General features: G+C 42.2%; 1 protein-coding gene across 1 annotated transcript in view; it reads right to left on the bottom strand.

The window, feature by feature from the left end:
- Positions 1-11,974: 11,974 nt before the first annotated feature.
- Positions 11,975-18,699, bottom strand: part of LOC147894653 (carotenoid 9,10(9',10')-cleavage dioxygenase-like) — a 29,226-nt gene continuing 22,501 nt past the window's right edge. Inside the window, exon 14 of the mRNA XM_087384395.1 lies at positions 11,975-12,497. Within this exon, the coding sequence (XP_087240521.1) occupies positions 12,474-12,497 (24 nt within the window). The 3' untranslated portion in view covers positions 11,975-12,473. The remainder of the gene's footprint in view (positions 12,498-18,699) is intronic.

Genomic DNA, 18,699 nt, shown 5'->3' with positions numbered 1-18,699 from the left:
AAAACATTTCCAATGCTCTTATCCTTTTTCTTCTTAAGGAAAATTTTTCTTGCTGACCACACATTAATTTTGCCATCAAACGGCATCAAATTTTGGAGGAGCATAACATTTTGCTCAAATTCCAAATTCTGATCTTTTGAAACCAAATAAAAGAGTGTATCTCCCTCTACATTTTGTATTTGAGTTGAATGCCAAAGCAATGGATATTTTTATGATATGCCTCAAGAAAAAAAAAATTGCGCAAGTGATGCATTTAACAAACGCATTAGATGTGTTGACTACACTGATGTCCATTTATGAGGCCAAGACATTGGTCACTTGCCTTAATCTAAAGACACAGTTAACGAATCTTCATATGGAAGAAGGTGATGCCTTGTTGGAAAATCTGAACAAGATGAATATCCTCAAGGATAGAATGACTAATAATGGCTTTGAAATGGATAACCTAGAGTTTGTTGAATGAGTACTCCAGAGTTTACTCCCATCCTATGAAAGCCTTAGGGTGAAACTAATTACTAGAGGTACGGCTATCAAGTCAAATGAATTAATAAGCCTATTGATCCAAGAGGAGGATTAGAGAAAAGGATTGAGGGATCACCTAGAGTGTTTTGTTTGTATCTTTCATTGCACATCTTGAAATTGTTTCATTTTTGTTTTGTGTTGAGAGAGGTAGCCCTCCTTAGTGAGTAGTATAGATTTGGTGCCTTTATGGCTTTTTTGTTCAATGCCTTGGTGGCATTATGGGTGCTGTGCATTTGGGAACAAGAAGCGCAATTTTAGTTTGACCTGTATCAAATTTGGTTTGTCTCATTGTGATATTTGCGTAGAGTATTAAAGGAGGGAAGTCAATATAACCCAGATTGCCTTGGATATCCACATCAATAAGGGTTTCTTTTTGTTGAGGATCATGTAACAATTGTGTACATAAATTTTATTTCATTATTTCAACTCTTTTTTTATTGAGTACTACATGCTCTTTAAAGGGTACTTCTACTTTCTCATGACTTTCTTCTTTACATGTGCCCATTGTAGGAGAATCATTTGCATTGAATGACTCCTACTTTGCAAATTTGAAAAAATGGAATGAGACATCCTTTTATGCACATTGAATGCCTTGCAAGCAAAATAGATGCTCGTGGATTGTGTATGTTCCTATTCAATGCTTGTGGACATTACAAAGAATTATAGTTGATTGCAAGATTATTATTGGAACTTTATGACTAGAACTTGGATGGATTCGCTCGAATTTCGTTTCGCTTGGAAAATCTCGCTCGAAAAATGTGGAAACTCTTTTAGCCAATGGTGACTACTTTTTTGTTTTTATTTGGATAAGGCCTATGATAGGATTAGGTGCGATTTTTTGTATGTAGTTATAGACCATTTAGGTTTTGGTGCAACTTTCATCAAAATGAGCCACACATTGTTTAGTAATGCCTCTACTATTCTCTATCTTAATGGTAATGCATCTATCAGCCTATGCTAGAATTAAGAGGGATTTTTTGTATGCAATTTTGGTCTATATGGGTTTTGGGGTAGCTTTCATCAAAATGATCCACACATTGTTTAGTAATGCCTATGCTATTGTCTATCTTAATGGGAGTATGATGGGTTCATATGATGTTCATAGATTGGTTAGGTAGGGCTGCCCAGTGGCTCCTCTTCTTTTTTCTGTTTGGAAGGTTCCTCGAATGGGAAGGCAACATGAAATAAAATCAAAACATGCAAAAAACTCAAAACATGCAAATTTTTTGTACGCACACACACACACTAATCCCCCCTGTTACCCACACAAGGGGGTTGGCCTCTAAGCGATTGTGGGAGTATAACACTGATCAATACCCACACAAGAGGATTAGCCTCTAAATATAACACTGAGAGATAGAATTGTTGGCCAATTTCCAACAATGGTATCAGAGAAGTTAAGAACTGGTGAGTCTAAAATTGAAGGTCTAGTGAATTGTATTGTATGTGCTATTAAAGCTTGGTCCAAAATGGACAAACATCGATTGTTGAATTTTTTGCCACAAGGTTCAAAGAAAAAACTTTCCATCATGGAATATGGTGCTATGCCTACTTTATGAAGAAAGGCTTAGGTTAGGGTGTCCACGTCAAAAAAGAATCCCAACAATAATTAAGTATTGGAGAAGATACAAGTGTGGGAGTAGAAGAGTACTTAAGCCAGAGGTTTGGATTATTTTCAACATGTTGATGTGACAAATATGACAACTCAAAATTGGGAGATGTCAGAGTGCAATTGAAGAATTCAAAGACTATATTGAAGCAAGAATTGTTCAGATTGCACATGGGAGAAGGAGAAAGTTTGGTTATACACATAAGCCACATGTAATATATCATGAAGCCAATTGCATGCTTTAGGTTTGATAATTGACGACGATAAGGATACGAAGGTCATCCTACTTTCAAGTTTTCCTTTACAATATTTAGAATCGATAACTATACTAGTACTTTTTGAAAATCTACAGTTCAATGTCATAACTTTAATTCTATTGAGGGAAATATGTCAAAAAAAGAGGCTATTCCTAGAGGACAGCTGGCAAATGCAATAAAAGAAAAAGGGAAGGTGAAAAGTAGTAACACTACAAAGATGCTTGTGTGCGAATATTGTGGGAAGGGTGGCCATTTTGAGAAGTTTTGCTTATAGGTTTAGTGACCAGAGAGGAGTATAACCATGTTGGTGATTATGCTTTTTGAATATTAACTTTTTTATGGTTGTGTCGAGATTCTAAATTAGTGGCCGAGCTCTATGTGGTGGTCGACTCCTTGTTTTAGCCTTGGCTCTTTGTGGGTAGTCTAACATCTTAGTCAATTTTTTTGTTGTTAGTAGGCTTGGTCCTTTGTGGATGGCTTGATATTTTTTTGGTGTTAGCTCCGTGTGAGTAATGCTCTTCTTTTGATGTTGTTGTCTTGTGCCCCTCCACACCTTAAGGGGGATTTGGTGGATGGTAACCCTTGTAAGGGAACCTTAGATAGAGGGTGGCCATGCAACTTTTGTGTGGCATTTCTCACAATAAAATCAAGGACCTTTTGAGGTTTAAGGAAAACATAGTGTGGTGGCATTCTTTAGGGTAGCAACTCCTAATAATCATATGTTGATGAGAGTCATGTGGAGCATAGGGAGAAGAATGTTGTCATTAACGATATGTCTTCCTGCTCTTGGTTGGCTGATAGTGTCTACTTGGATTTGGTTCTCAACTACACATTCCTATCATGAGTTTGAGTCATTTTATAATGAGCAACAAGCCTATATAGGATGAGACATAGAGATTCATTTATATTTGGGTTAGGCTCTCTCCTTTGATTGATGAATGGATACCCATTCAATCAATCCTGCACCGCTACCACTAGCCATGAGAACCTGAATATTTTCAAAAGATGAGTTGCAACAACTCTAAAATATTGGGTTTTCATCTTATAGAGAGAGAATAGACATGCCACTTCTATCTTCATCAAATTTCCCAGTCTTCCACAGGTTTACCATCAACTTCTTATCACAATTGGAGCTACTTTTGGTTTGGTCTCAAAGATCCTTCCTCGCCCTTGTTTGCCTTCTTCCGCAATGGAGGTGATCAAGTCTAATGGGGTTCCTAGAGTCAGGGTCATTATGTCTAACCCTAATCACAAATGACCATATCATGCTTCACCATTTGGATGGCTCTGGTTTTCGATAGAGGTCAAGATTGCGAGTAGGCAGGACCAGTGCAAGATCCACATGACCTTTGGGTGATTTGCTAGAGGTTTCACAAACAAGAAGAAAGGACCCAAGTGTAGCTCCTCATCACAATGCTCCTTTGCTATCTCTTGCACTCCAGCACCAGCTGCACATCCAATTTGTCTAGCATTGCCATGTTGCCGAACACCCACTACCCCTCATTGGGTTATAGTTAGAGTTGTAGCTCCTCCATCACCATCAAATTAGGTGGACTCTTTGCTTGCCTCAGACCCCACTCTAGTTGGGGCAAATATCATTCCAATTCTAGTTGTGGCTAGTAATGCACTTAACCCTACTCACACTATGGCTAGGGTTGCCCCAAGCTTGGTGTTAGATGAGGCCAGTGATGATATGCCTTTATATTCTCTTCTAGATCCCAGTCTTCCATCAGAGAAGCCCACTTCCACCTCACCTATCTAGTCTTTATTCATGGACTGAGGAAGGATGTGTCTCCTACTGCCTCTTCAGGTCCTTTGCAGTCCATGATCTTATGCACTCTACTGCCATGTTTGCCTCAGAGGAACTCTTTCTCTCCATTGTATGATTTTGAAGAGATGGATTTTTTCCCCTCTGCCTTTGGTGATGTGGTCATTGGTTTCCCTACTGCCATCATCTTCCATAGAAGTAGGTGTTCTTTCCCTTGTGGATTTTCATCCTTGACGCCACTCTAGCATTAGGGTAATTTTGGACTTAGATAGGACTCATAGGGTTAGAATTAGGAAGAGGGTTACTTTTCTTGATTCTGCATTAGAATGTCAAAATAAACTGGCATTTTGACAACTCAAAGAGAGAGGGGTGCATTCATCAAAACATAATCTTTTTTTGAATAACCTAGATCAAAGGCTCAATTGATCTAGGGGTGGATACATCCTATTCAAGCCATAATATCAAATTCCGATCTAATTATGCACACATAGTGCCTTTTCATGGCCATAGGATCAAACCACCATCTAATGGTGTGCCTAGCTCTAGGTCTTATGTTTAGAGTAGGGCCTACTCAGCAATACAGTCAATCACGACTATTAGATCCAAACTAGATCTAATTGATGGTCCACCAGTGATCATTGCTTCATCCCAATCGTCTAATGGAAGACACCTAGTCTGACAAAGGTATGCCTTAAGTGCCATCTAGGGCATACCCAAAAACACAATCCATCATGTCTATTAGATCAAAGATAGTTGTAATGGATCGAGAGACAGTGCTCAATGATTCATGCCAACCATATGATGGAATGACAATTCGATGGCACATAATTGGTGTGGCCACTCCCACTCTAACAATGGCATAGGTCTACATCTACTTCCAATCTAGATGGTAGTGCAAGCTTGCATGGTAGCCATGGACTTTGGATCACACGAGATCCAATTGATCTCAATGCTAGGCCATGATGTCACTTGGGTCTCCCTTGGATCCAATGACACTAATGCAAGGTTTCAAGAAAGTGGGGGTGATAGTTCCATGGACATTAATGAAATGCCAACACGAGTACAAAACATATTCATGTTGTAAGGAGAGACGACCATATAGCATTGCAATAATGGTCACGATCAATCACTTTTCTCCACCTTTGATTTGGCCCACTATCCAACGGCCACAAAACCCTTCAAAGGATTAGGATGAATTTTAGATCGGTAAGGTGGGATGTATTGAGTGGGGATTTCTTTTTCCAATCGATGAGAAGGATAAGAGAATTGTCCATTTTTTAAATGCATGGGCCCCTCTTTGGCCTAGAGCATAATCAAGGATTAGGGAAAAGTTTAAAACCCTAATGGAAGAGGCCCTTTTTTAGTAAAAAAATTCCCCTAGTAGAGACTTGCCACAGAGGAGTGGAGTTATTTCTACCTCCAGGATGGGTAAGGACCTTTATTTCCCCACTAATGAGGATTGTTAGCTGGTATACCCAGGGCCTAGGAGGTGTACCACATCGCCACTAGAGGTGGTTGATTCATAATTAGATTCATCTAGGTGTTATTTGTTGGGGATCCATTGACATAACTTTTACTCAAGAACACAAACCCGATGCCAGAGATTGCTCAGAGTTAGGTAAACTATTTTCAAGTCATACTTTTTGGTCTCCTATTTTGGGCACTAGGGGATTAGATCTAGATTCATTTCTTCCCCTTGAGGTTGGACATGATATCATTACACCTTCTAGAGAATAGTGGATCATTTTGTTTATTAGGGTGTGTAGGGTTGGTCTTCTCAACCTATATGCCCCAACAATAGAGGGTACCGTGTCCATTTCTAGAAGGAATTTCTCTCTTAGCCATGATTGTAGTCACATGGATTATTGGAGGAGACTTCAACAATTTCCTTCACATAATAAGGGGGAAAGAGAAGGTAGCATTCACTCATCGAAGTGAGTAGTTGTTCTAGCTCAACGGTAGATATGCTTGGAGAGATAATGCATTGAAGACTTTGCCTCATTTACTCCTCTTCTCATGATCAAATATGAGGTTCTAGATGCCCATCCATATGCAGATGGATAGATTTTATGTTTATGTGTGAGCGTTCACAATAGAGGTGGATTGGTATGCATTGCATTAGGGATTCCACCTCATATCACTTCACGATCGTTTTGATTTTCAGCCTCATGTGAGGTGCCACTCTATGAGTATCAGGATCCCAGATACCTTGTATGAAGAGAAGGGCCTCACAAATGATATTGAGCAGATTAGGGTATCTTATGTGTAGGGTGGAGTGTATCTCCTTCACATGTGGCATCCCCCATCTCTGGTGTTAGTGATTTTTATCATACTATTGATAGCACCCTCCGATGGCAGTTAGCAACCCTATAGAGGGAAGAGTAGAAAAGGCTTAAAGATGATCGGATTCAAGAGCACCTTGCTACCGCAATGGTTGAACAATAGGTTTTGTTAGATGGAGAGCAGAGTACACCTTAATGCACAGGAGTTCTTTTGGATTCAAATGAGAGGAAAAGTCAATAAAAAATTCCTCTCTTCTCTTTTCCTAAGGCATGGTAGAGAAAGGGTCTCTCACCTTATTGATTCTAATGAGGTTTTACAAACAAATATTGATGATGTATCGCATATAGCTACATATTTTTATGCCTTTCTTTTTTTCACCGAATCCTAACACATCTACTAGAGATGATGCCAGACACAGCCTTTGTGAAAGTTATTCCAACATTGGTGAAACTGGACATGGGAGCCTCACTTGATGCATCTTTCACCAATCCATCATTTAGGGCTATACTTCTCGCCCTTTGCAAAATGCCTAGGTTCAGATGTGTTTACACCTTCCTTCTTACTACTTTTTGGGACATGATTGGGACCATGTTACCTCAATCTTGCAAATAATGTGGAACTCTAGTCTTGTGCCTAATTCACTTATGGAGGGTCTTATTCATCTTCTCACAAACGGAATTTGTAGAAATTTCATCACCCAATGAAGGCCCATCACTCTTTTGGGAACCTGTTTATAAGATTTTTGCCAAAGCTATCAGTCTATGTTTGCAGCCCATTCTTCCAAATCTCATGCATGTTACGTACATAGGCTTCGTGCATGGCAGAAACACTTTGATAATATCTTCTCATTTTGGGGGGCTTCACATTGAGCTATGTAGCATCCCCGAGGCACCAACTCCCTTTAGTAAGAAAACCCATCTTCTCGTCGCGAAGGGAATTTGTAGAAATTTCATCACCCAATGAAGGCCCATCACTCTTTTGGGAACATTTTATAAGATTTTTGCCAAAGCTATCAGTCTATGTTTGTAGCCCATTCTTCCAAATCTCATGCATGTTACGTACATAGGCTTCGTGCATGGCAGAAACACTTTGATAATATCTTATCATTTTGGGAGGCTTCACATTGAACTATGTAGCATCCCTGGGGTGCCAACTCCCTTTAGTAAGAAAACCCATCAAAATCTTGAGTATGAGATGAATTTAACAACATGCCATGAGTAGAAATTATTCAAATTAACATGGTTGTGTTCTACACTAAAAGAGCTTCAAATATGTCTTTACCCCTTGAAATTTGGGTAACACATGAAAAAGTTACATCAATTTGAAAGGTGATGGGCTTTCATATTTTAGTGTGTTTTTTGTTTTACCCCCCACCTTGGGCCTCACATATTATGAAAAATATGTACAAATCTTAAAATCTTGCATATTTTTCAAGGTATATACCTTATATTTTGTGGGTGGGGGGACATGAAATTTTCATATTTTTCCCTTGCATATTTGAAATTTTTTTAGGAAATCCATGAATATTATATATAGACCTTGTTCCCCCATACCCTAGATTTTGGACGAGGGTGGTAACATATTACATATTGAGTTGGTGCCCCAGGGTAGCATTGCCAGTGGTTTGCCATTCTACTCTTGGATTTCAAGAAATTAGGGTTTTTGGGAGGGTACCCTTATCTATGCTTTGGATTTTAAAGGCTTGGATTAGAGGGTTTCCTTTTTGTACAAATTCTCCCACAACCACATGCTTATTAGAGGAGATAGGGGAGAGAGGTTTCAGATTTCTAGATCGGTCCACTAGAGCTATTCTCTTGCCCTTCTTGTATTTATTTTTGACTGAATAAATGAGCATATTTTTTAGATCTTAGACAGAAATTAATAGGATGAGACTTCTGTTGGCTCTTTCCTACGGCTTCCGTAGGAAGAGCAGGGTATTCTCAGTATGCAGGGTCCTAAGGCTTTTCGTCACCTACAGGTATATCGGGGTTGTCGTTTGTAGTATACATGTAGCTTAGGACCTCAAGTCGTGTTCCAGTAAGAGACGTAGGCTTAAGTGTGGTAGGCAAACATAGTGCATGCATGTGTAAAAGGAACGTGTATCATCATGGTTGAGGTAATGAAGGCTTTTGCCTTCATTGGGGGTTGCAGGGTTTAGGAGGAGTTTAAGGATTAGAAGGAGGTTCCAGAGTTTAGAAGGAGGTTCCAAGGTTTAGAAGAGGTTCCAGAGTTTAGAATGAGGTTCCAAGGTTTAGAAGAGGTTCTAGGGTTAGAAGGAGGTTCCAAGGTTTAGAAGGAGTTCCAGGGTTAGAAGGAGTTCCAAGGTTTAGAGAGAGGTTCCAAGAGTTTAGAAGAGGTTCCAAGGTTAAGGGTAGAGTACATGGTGGCAAACTCGTCTCCCTTGTAGATCATGGAGGTTAAGGGTTGAGGAACTAAGGGTTTAGGGGGAGCATAGGAGTGGGAGAGGAAGAAGGTGTAAGAACATGGGGGAAAGAAGAGAGAGGAGGAAGGAGGAGGGAGGAGGAGAAGGGAGGAGGAGGGAGGAGGAGGAGGAGGAGGAGGAGGAAGAGGGAGGAGGAGGAGGGAGGAGGAGAGGGAGAGGATGGGTTGCAAGGTTGGAGGAGAGGGGAGGAGGAGTTGCAAGGTTAGGACATGCTTTTGGACGTGGAGTGCAAGGAAGCATGGACACTTGAGACAATTGCTTGGAATACCAAAGTAGAACTCAACACAATGCCCCAAAGAGTGTGGGCTTCATTCCATTATAGGGTATTTATACAAGTTGGAGAGCTTCTCTCTTTGCATGTAGGAATTGTAACACATTCTCTCTCTACATGTAGAACTTGCATATAGAAGTTGCATGTAGGAGTTGCATGTAGAAATCGTATGTAGAACTCGCATGTAGGAGTTGCATGTAGGACTCGCATGTAGAACTCGCATGTAGGAGTTGCATGTAGAACTCGCATGTAGAACTCGCATGTAGGAGTTGCATATAGGAGTTGTATGTAGAACTCACATGTAGGAGTAGAACTCGCATGTAGGAGTTGCATGTAGAAATTGTATGTAGAACTTGCATGTAGAATACGCAATTTGGATTTCTAAGAGGGATTATTTCTATTCTCATGTAAGTACAAGCGGAGCTTTTCCGCTAGTCTACACACACATTTTGTTCTACCTAGGTCCATATTGGCATAGAGACAACAACTTTCCTTGAGGCAGGATGAGGAGCTCTTGGATAGTGATTTGGTTGATGATACTGCTAGTTTTTTGAATGCCACCCCATAGAATCTCATTTCTTTTAGGGCAGCCTTTGGATATATTTTGTTTTTGCAGCAAGAGTATATATTAATGGGAATAAATCCAATGACTTTTAAATTCGTGACAAAGATACTCTAGTCTTAGGGACTGATTTTGATTTTACTTGGATTCAAAGGGATGTTTCTATGGGATACTTGGGCTACCTGGTCAGTGTGCGCATCTCTCCTGTGTTGGAGAGTATCAAGAGGAAAATCCTTTTTTGTAGGTCATCCAAAGTCGACCTTGCTTCAAGGGTGGTGATGGTCAACCAGGTAATATTGGCCATTGCATGATTTATTTTCTCTTGTTGGTGCCACTCTAGGGATCACATCACTCAACTCGACATGCCAATAAGAAATTTCCTGTGGAATGGACTAGATGTTTTGGCAAACACTAGAGCGAGGGTGGCTTGGGAGACAATTGCTCCTTCCCATGCGAGAAGCAAGCCTCAATACAATAGATCCAAAATTGCAAAATAGAGCCTTCTTCTGCAAGATGGTGTCAAAGGGCTTTTGCCAAGATAGAAACGTCAGCAGGATTTTTTACTCGATGCATACAATCTTGTTCTCCTTCCACAAGTGGAGATTGCATGGATAGTACCAGGTGGATCTTTACCTTATCCCATCTCTTGGATCCCTCATCCCCTTTTATGGTTGCTATTGTAAAAGATTGCGCCAACTTCATCAATCTTCGGAGAGTTCATCCTTTCTCAATGATGAGTGTTGATAGCATGTCACATGGAATGACAATATACTTGATGATTATGGCAAATCACCTTATACTTCCAAGAATATGTAGTGGTTTAAATGGAAGAGAGATCCCACTTCCTCCGTGTGTCCTTGGAAGGATTTTAGCCTAGTCTTAGAGACTGGAAGCCCACCAAAGCTCTTCATGAGAGAATTTTCATAGTTCTGCTAACTCACATAAATCCTTTTGGAAGAGACTCGAGAAATCCCTCAAGAATAGAAAAATCACTAGACTTTTCTTTTGGCTTTCTATTCATAGAGGTTTTACAATGAATCAATGGAGGTTCATGTTTGGGACACACTCGACTTGTATTCATTGCCTTTCTACTGAGGAGAATATTCATCATTGCTTATGGAAATGTAGATAAAGGCAACGATCATCTAGAAGAAAATTGCTAGTTTATTAAGCACTTTTATTCCTTGCCCCTTCTTCATGACCTTGGAGCTTAGTGGCTTGGCTTTAGGCATCAAGTATTTCGTGAGAGACACAATTCTTCTTGGGCTCTCTTGGTTCAACAACACTTGGTTGAGTCATGCTCTTTGGATGATGTTTCTGGTTCTCCTTATAGACTTGCACATGCCTTTGTGAATATTTCCTATGAGATTTTGGCGAGCATATTACGATGGCGTATTTCGAGAACATGATGTACATAGGCCTTGGATGGTTCCTAGGTTCACCTAGCGCACACATTGGCTAGTATTTGAATAGATATTATACACACCTTGATGGCCATTTGCAAGTGCGTGCCAAGGTCTTCTAGAGCAGCTTTTACTAGGACGACCATTTTCCTCAAGGAGTGGAGTGTCTCCCCATCCTCCCCAAGATTGACGTGTGAGATTCAAGCTCAGCCTTGGATTTTTTTCTAGCTCTCTTATAGGATCTTGATTTTACCCTACTAGGGTAGTTGTTCTCATCCCTTAAATGATGCTTTCCCATGAGCTTTGCTCTCAGAGTTTCTTTCATACTTAAGAGAATAGAAGTCTTTTCTTTGAAATTTTTTGCATTACCCGTGATGGTAACAACAAAGTGAGCGACCATTCATGTACTCAAGCAAAAGGTTGCTCTTGAGGAATGCATAGTAAACATTGAAGAGAAGCAGTTTGTTCAAGACGGCAGTCCAATGATGAGGATCTAGTTGTCAGACGGAAACCTTTAAAATCCAAACTATGCACAGCTCTACGTGCAGCTACAGTCTAACGAAGACGTTTGGATAGTCGACTTAGATGCAGCATGGCACATGTGTTGCAGGGAAGAATGCTTCAAGACCATTACTACCAATAAAGGGTGCAACAGAATTCATCTAGGTGATGTTTTCATTTTGATTGCCAAATGGACAGATTTAACTCAATCCATAATGTCCTATTTATGACAAAGTTATCTTGTTCACAAGAAGGTGATCTTGTTCACAAAAGAAGAGACCATTGACCATGGCATGGGGAATGTATCCTCTATTAACTTGCAGTCACATCACCTTTTACGAAATGATTTATGGAAGATAACATGTAAGGATTGAAGTTCGATTTCTCGTAATACTGGTGAGAGAAATGTAAGCTAAGATCTAGGCCATGAGGGATGTGGTTAGAACTTGGAAGGAAATTGGAAACTGAACTGCGAATAAAGTAGCAACTTATTGAGCTGCTGCTTACATTGTTTGACCTTTTAAGCCACTAAAGAGTTGCCAACAATCAGCCTCAGAAGAAGTTATAATTTTAACTTTGTGCTTTTCCTCCTGCCCAACACCTGAAGCCAGAGGAGTTTTCCAGTTTTCCCATGTCCGCAATTGCATCAGCATAGAAGTTACTTTAAGTAGGATGAATACAAGGTATTGCTGAAGCATCTATCCAACATCTCATTTACAGATAACATTGCTGGCTTGAAGACCACATCATGTAAGTTGAGGTCCTGCTGTCGCGTATCCGCTGGCAGCATGGATGTTTGGTACATTGGAAAATTTCTTCAGCAAAGCAGGCTTTATCAATTGGATGATCTTTCTTTACTTCTGTGATAGCAGCTGCTCCTGCAAAACCAAGCAAGTAATGAGTTCACGTTCACTAGTTTGTAAGCACGTCAACATTCGATCCACTTGCAACATTTTTTGTGAAAATTTTTTAATCTGTAGTCCACACAGGAGCACAAACGTTGAACCAACTCCTCTAAAAAGTCAAGAAAATGCTATCATAAGAGAAAAGTCGATGCCATTGTTATAAGAAAAAATAAATTTTCATTCTTTCAAGGCATCATAAGGCCATCTCTCCCCAGAAGATCAGCAGAGCATTAGCAGCCTTTTCGCTCCACAAAATTTCAGAAATAGCACACAAAACCTTCAAATATGTGCACTCATTAATAGATTCATGCAAGTTCAGCCAAACAAAAATTCAGAGAAAGAAACTCCTCATAAATGAGATCCACAAAGCATCCAGAAGTAATCATAAGGGTGACGTATCACGGTACGAGTTCTTTCCTTTTCTTTCATGGCAGCTCTTTGCTTGCCGTTGCATGTTGCCAATGCTCGAGCTACACGTGAAGAGTCACAAGAGTATAAAGAAAGTACTTGGAGACAAATAAAACAACACTGAAGACTAATGATAGCTGAAGAAGAAATATATATCACCAAAGGAACTCAATACAAGATAAGAGATATCTGAGAAAGAAACTGTGGAGAGAGCAAACAGCAGTCCTCCAGAACAGCCAACTGAAGTGGGCTCTGCACTAGCTCCACTAGCTGGAACTGAACCAGATCTGGGTCAGCAACCTATTGCCAGAAGAGCAAAGGTTTGCTGCAGATCTGGAGGAAATAATACAGCAGTAGAGAAATAAGTCGATGCTGATCTGGAGCAACAGCAGGAGAGGATGATGAAGCGGAGACAGAGGAGGCAGAGATGCTGGAGCTGAGGCAGAGGAGGCAGAGATGCTGGAGCGGAAGCAGAAGTGGAGGCAAATGATGCTGGAGAGGATGCAGGAGTGGAGGCAGAGGAGGCAGAGGCAGCAGAAATGCTGGAGCGCAGGTGTGCAGCAGCCTGCTCCAACAAGAGGTGATTAAGTAGCCAGGGGGCTACTGCCTTTTATAGGCCTGACCCATCTGGTCGGCCAGTTCTGGTCGGCCAGTTATGGCCTTTTTGGCCATTTGTTTGGCCCTAGTTCCTGTGTTTGGAGATTTGCCAATTTTGGCCTTTCTGGCCATTTGTTTGGCCCTGGCCTCTGCATTTGGAGATTATCTGTCTTAACGCCCCCTCTCAATGTCCAAGGTAGAATGGTTCCAGGGGTAATCAAAAAATGGTTCCAGGGGTGATCTATCTTCTTCATCAGCCCCTTTTTTTTTTTTTTAAATAAATAAATTTTAAAAGAGGGTTTTCATTTAGATGGAGATGCCTATAAAGTAGGTTTTCATCTTCGCTAAATGCCCAGTAGTGATGGTACAATCATAAAGTACAGAAAGAGAGGTGCTTAAGGAGTGCCCTCGCAAGGGATTTGTTCACTTCCTTAAGCACTAGTATACAAACACTACTAAGGAGAAGGAGGCGGTGCACCAATCCCAAGCCATGGGCTAAGATGCTCAAGAATAGGTCGGTTAACCGGCTTGGTAAGAATGTCAGCATGATTATCAGCAGCTGGAACATATATCAATCGAATAGTATCCAATTCCACTTGCTCGCGAGTAAAATGAAAGTGTACGCCAACATGTTTGGTGCGGTTGGAGAAAATGGGATTGCCGGCGAGAGCGATGGCACTTTTGTTGTCGACGTAGAGGACCGTTGGTTCAGTACAAGGAAAGTGTAACTCTGCCAGAAACTGCCGGAGATATATGGCCTCTGTGGTACAATCATACAAGGCCCGGTATTCAGCCTCAGTAGAAGATCCAGCAACAGTTTCTTGTTTACGGCTGGACCAAGAAACAAGTGCCGAGCCGAACGAGAAAATGTAGCCGCCATGAGGGCGATTGTCCGAGTCGCCAGCCCAGTCAGAATCAGTGTATCCCTATAGTGTTAGTCCTGGTCTGAAATGTAAACCATAAGAGTAAGTACCACGTATGAACCGCAAGATACGAATACATGCATGCCAATGAGTGTGCTTGGGTTCATTAAAGTACTGAATGAGAATAGAAACTGAGTAAGAAAGATCCGGACGAGTGTGAATGAGCCAGAGCAGCTTGCCAACAACCTGACGATAGAGATGTTCATCAAAGGGAGGAGACTCCAAGTCCTTTGAGAGCTTGACTGTGGGATCCAAGGGAGTGGCAGCTGGCTTAGGCTCGTGGGGGATGATCTTATCAAGGAATTGAAGAGCATATTTCTGTTGAGAAACAAAGATACCACCAGAATGCTGGACAACTTCCATGCCCAAGAAATAGGAGAGAAGACCGAGATCGGTCATCTCGAATGTGGTGTTGAGTTGTGTTTTAATGAATTGAAGTGTGGTGGTGGTAGAGCCGAAAAGCAAAAGATCATCCACGTAAAGTAAGATAAAGCAGACCCCCTCTGAAGATTGATGTATATATAAATTCGGATCAAAAGGAGTGGAATGAAACCCATTAGTTTTGAGGAAGGTGTCTATTCGGTGGAACCAGGACCGAGGTGCTTGTTTAAGCCCATAAAGAGCTTTGCGGAGACGGAATACCTTATTTTCATGGCCAGGAGGAGAAAAACCTGGTGGAGGAGCCACATAGACTTCCTCATCAAGGTAGCCATTGAGAAAGGCACTCTTGACATCCATCGGATAGATAGACCAGCTGTGATGAGCGGCTAGGGCGAGGAGAAGGCGAAAGGATGTTAATCGAGCAGTAGGAGCAAAGGTTTCCTCATAATCGATACCATGTTTTTGGCGAAATCCTTGCACTACTAAGCGAGCTTTGTACTTGTCTAGTGTTCCATCTGCTTTGAGTTTTGTTCGGAAGATCCACTTTGTTCCTATGACCTCTTTGTGACTGGGTCTATCGACCAAAATCCAGGTCTCATTGCGATCAATGCTCTCAAGCTCCTGTTCCATGGCACGATGCCACTCAGGATGTTGAACTGCCTCCTGCCAAGTGGTAGATTCAGAATGTACGATATAGGCTGTGGTGAAAATGGAGGCAGTGGTAGTGGAAGAAGCTGTCCGGGTAGAGCGTCGAGGACCGGGAGGAGGAAGTTCTAAGGGAACAACAATCCCGGAATCCTTCATAGTTTGCCGATACTAGCGTGGCAGCGGGTCGTGAGAAGAGGATCGAGGAACGGGAGAAGCAATGGGTGGAGAGAAAGAAGTTTCGGGGGGAGAGAAAGGTTTCGGGGGGGAACGGGAGTAGGTGCGTCATCAGCAGGGAGAATAGATGAATTTTTTAGAACCTCTCTTTCATCGAAGACCACATCACGGCGAACCAAAACTTTGTTTGTGCGAGGATCAAATAAGCGATAAGCTTTGGCTTCCACTGAGTAGCCAACAAGAAGTAGAAGTCTAGCACGAGATTCTAGTTTACCGCGAGTATCATTGGGAGTATGAGTGTACGTGCGGCATCCAAAGATGTGGATATAAGAAATAGAGGGTCGGCAGCCATAGAAAGCCTCAAAAGGCGTCATGTTCGGGATGGGCTCAGTAGGGCAACGATTAAGGAGATAGACAAAAGTGTTCACGGCTTCTGGCCAGAGACGTTCGGGCAACTCGGTTTCAAAAAGCATGGAGCGAGCCATGTCACTGTGCGTTGTCTCCTTTCTACACGAGCATTTTGGGAGGGCGAATTGGGAGATGTAAGATGGCGTTGGATACCATGCTCGTGAAGGAAGTGAGTGAATTCATGGGAAATGAATTCACCACCATTATCACTACGAGCAATCCCAATAGGCTTCCCCGTTTGATTCATGACCAATCGAGCCCAAGTAGCAAGAAGGAAAAAGTGTCACATTTCTCTTTCATGAAGAACACCCATTGATATCGAGAGTAATCATCCACAATTAAGAAGAAATATTATGAGCCATTCAATGAAGGAACAGGAGATTTGCCACTAATATCGAGGTGGATTAGACGCAATATCTCACTGGCTCGAGAAGTGGAATGAGAAGGAAAAGGAGTTCGGCTTTGTTTGCCTAATTGGCATGGACGGCATATATCTTTGGCTCACGAAAATTGAGGTAGGCCGTCAACCAAATCATCCCGAGACATTTCATATAAAGAGTCATAGGACAAATGTCCCAGACGATAATGCCACAATCGTTCTGTGTCAGTTGGATCTTTCAGGATAGCAAGACCATGAAGCCGATGAAACTCAGAGCCGGTATTGGAAGGAGTCGCAAGAAATTGTGTCATGAGGTACAGACCATGAGGTTGGGCTTCGCCCCGAGCTAAAAGGAGTCCCGATGTCTCATCTATGATTTTGACATGCATCTTTGTAAAAAGTACCGCGCGGCCAAGAAGGCAAAGTTGATGGACGAAAAGAAGATTGACCCCTAATTGGGGGACATAAAACACTTGATCCAACTGAGCAAGATTGGGGCCTTTGTCGGTATCAAATGTGATTGAACCAACGCCACGAATAGGAGCGACAGAGTTATTGCCACGACGGACTCCCCATGTTGCCGGTTGGCGAGAAATGAAGAGATCACGATGAGGGGTCATATGATGAGTGGCTCCACTATCCACAATCCAAGGGGCTTTAGGGCCACATGGAAGAGTATGAAAAGCTGATCCAGATATGGATGGGGAGGAGTCAAGCTCGGTGATATGGATCAAGGCTTAAGAATTGAAGTCTAGAGAATCTCCAGTGGACCAGTCAGACAAGCCTTCGGGAGTGATGAAGGGAGGGGATGGGGTGAAATGATTAGTGACATGGCCCTGTAGTCTCCAAGGGCCAGCGTTAGGTGGAGGAGGACCACTCCTAGGGCGCCAACGAGATGGCAGAGGAGTCGTGGTGAGGAACTGTGGGAGAATGCCTTTGGCTTTGGAGCGACATTCGTCATCAACATGCCCAACTTTCTAGCAATGCTGACAAAACCGGTTCTTTTTGGGAAGGTTGTGCCAGGCGGGTTTAATACCAGAGGAGTTATTGGAGTCAGGAGTGGGAGAGGGCTTCCCGGAGCTGAGTTGATCTTTTTGAATACCGGAGAGAAGAGCCCCCTCTGAAGCATGAACACTATGTTTTTGGTGGACCTGAGAGTAGAGACGAGCATAACGCAAGAGTTGACATTCAAACTCATAAAAAGTAGGAAGGGAGGGTTGAGAAATGATTTGCTGCATAAAACTAAAATACTTGGGCGGGAGTTTGTTCAAAAAGAAAGTAACTTGGTCATCCTCCGATTTGGGAGGACCAGTTGTGGCAAATTCAGCAATTAACCGCCGGTAGTCTACCAGTTTGACCTTAAGATCATCGTCAGCAGTGATCTGGAATTGCTGGAGATCGTGGTCAAGATTGATGCGACGAGTACGATCTCGGGCCGCATAGCAGTCAGTGAGATGTACCCATCGCTCAAAGGCAAGGTCAAAATGCTGTAATTGAGAGTGAAATTCAGGCAAAAGACCTTGCATGATTTCGACAATGGCAGTGGCATTACGATGTCGCCACGAGCGAACTACCTGATAAGAATAAACATGAGGATCAGGTTGCGGTTCAGTACCTTGAACGAGTTCCCATATGTCTTGAGAATCAAGCACTTGGCGCATGAGATTTGACCAAGTGGTATAATTAGACCCGTTAAGACGAGTCATATCTGTAAAAGCATGTTTGGCTGTTGCAGAGATAGGGTGAGAGGAAGAAAGGGAATGATAGGGAGAAGCAACCAGTGGATGCGTGAGAGGACTCAGAACAGGAGCGGAGTGAGAAGGAGGGAGAGGCGGCACCACCGGAGGAACAAAAGGATTTGGAGAAGGCCCTGAGGGGGAGGGATAAACATGAGAGGCGGGATACGACATGAGGGGAAAAAGGGGCAGCGGGAGAGATAGAGGGAAATAAACTATAGGAGCCCAGTGGCATGGGAGAAGACGGAGGATGAGAAGCCACTCGAAAAAAGATGGCAGCGGAAGATATGAGAGGGATGGGAGGGAAGGAAGAATGAGAACCGAAAGCAAACTCATTGTCTAACGCATTTCTCCTTTCTCGTCTACGAGTGTTCACATGCATGTATGGATCTGTGTCCTCCTGATTACTCGTTCCTATGCCTTGCATAACAGACGGAGTTGGACCAAGGGAATAGGGCAACATACCTTGCACTGATTCTTGTGGGATAGACATTGTCAAATAATCCATTGTCCTCATGCCA

Source organism: Dipteris shenzhenensis, chromosome 14 (assembly GCF_047967505.1).
Source record: "Dipteris shenzhenensis isolate YYH24624 ecotype China chromosome 14, Dip_SZ_1.0, whole genome shotgun sequence".
Classification (NCBI taxonomy): domain Eukaryota; kingdom Viridiplantae; phylum Streptophyta; class Polypodiopsida; order Gleicheniales; family Dipteridaceae; genus Dipteris; species Dipteris shenzhenensis.
The sequence above is the reverse complement of the archived record's forward strand: the minus strand, read 5'-3'. Positions and strand labels throughout refer to the sequence as shown.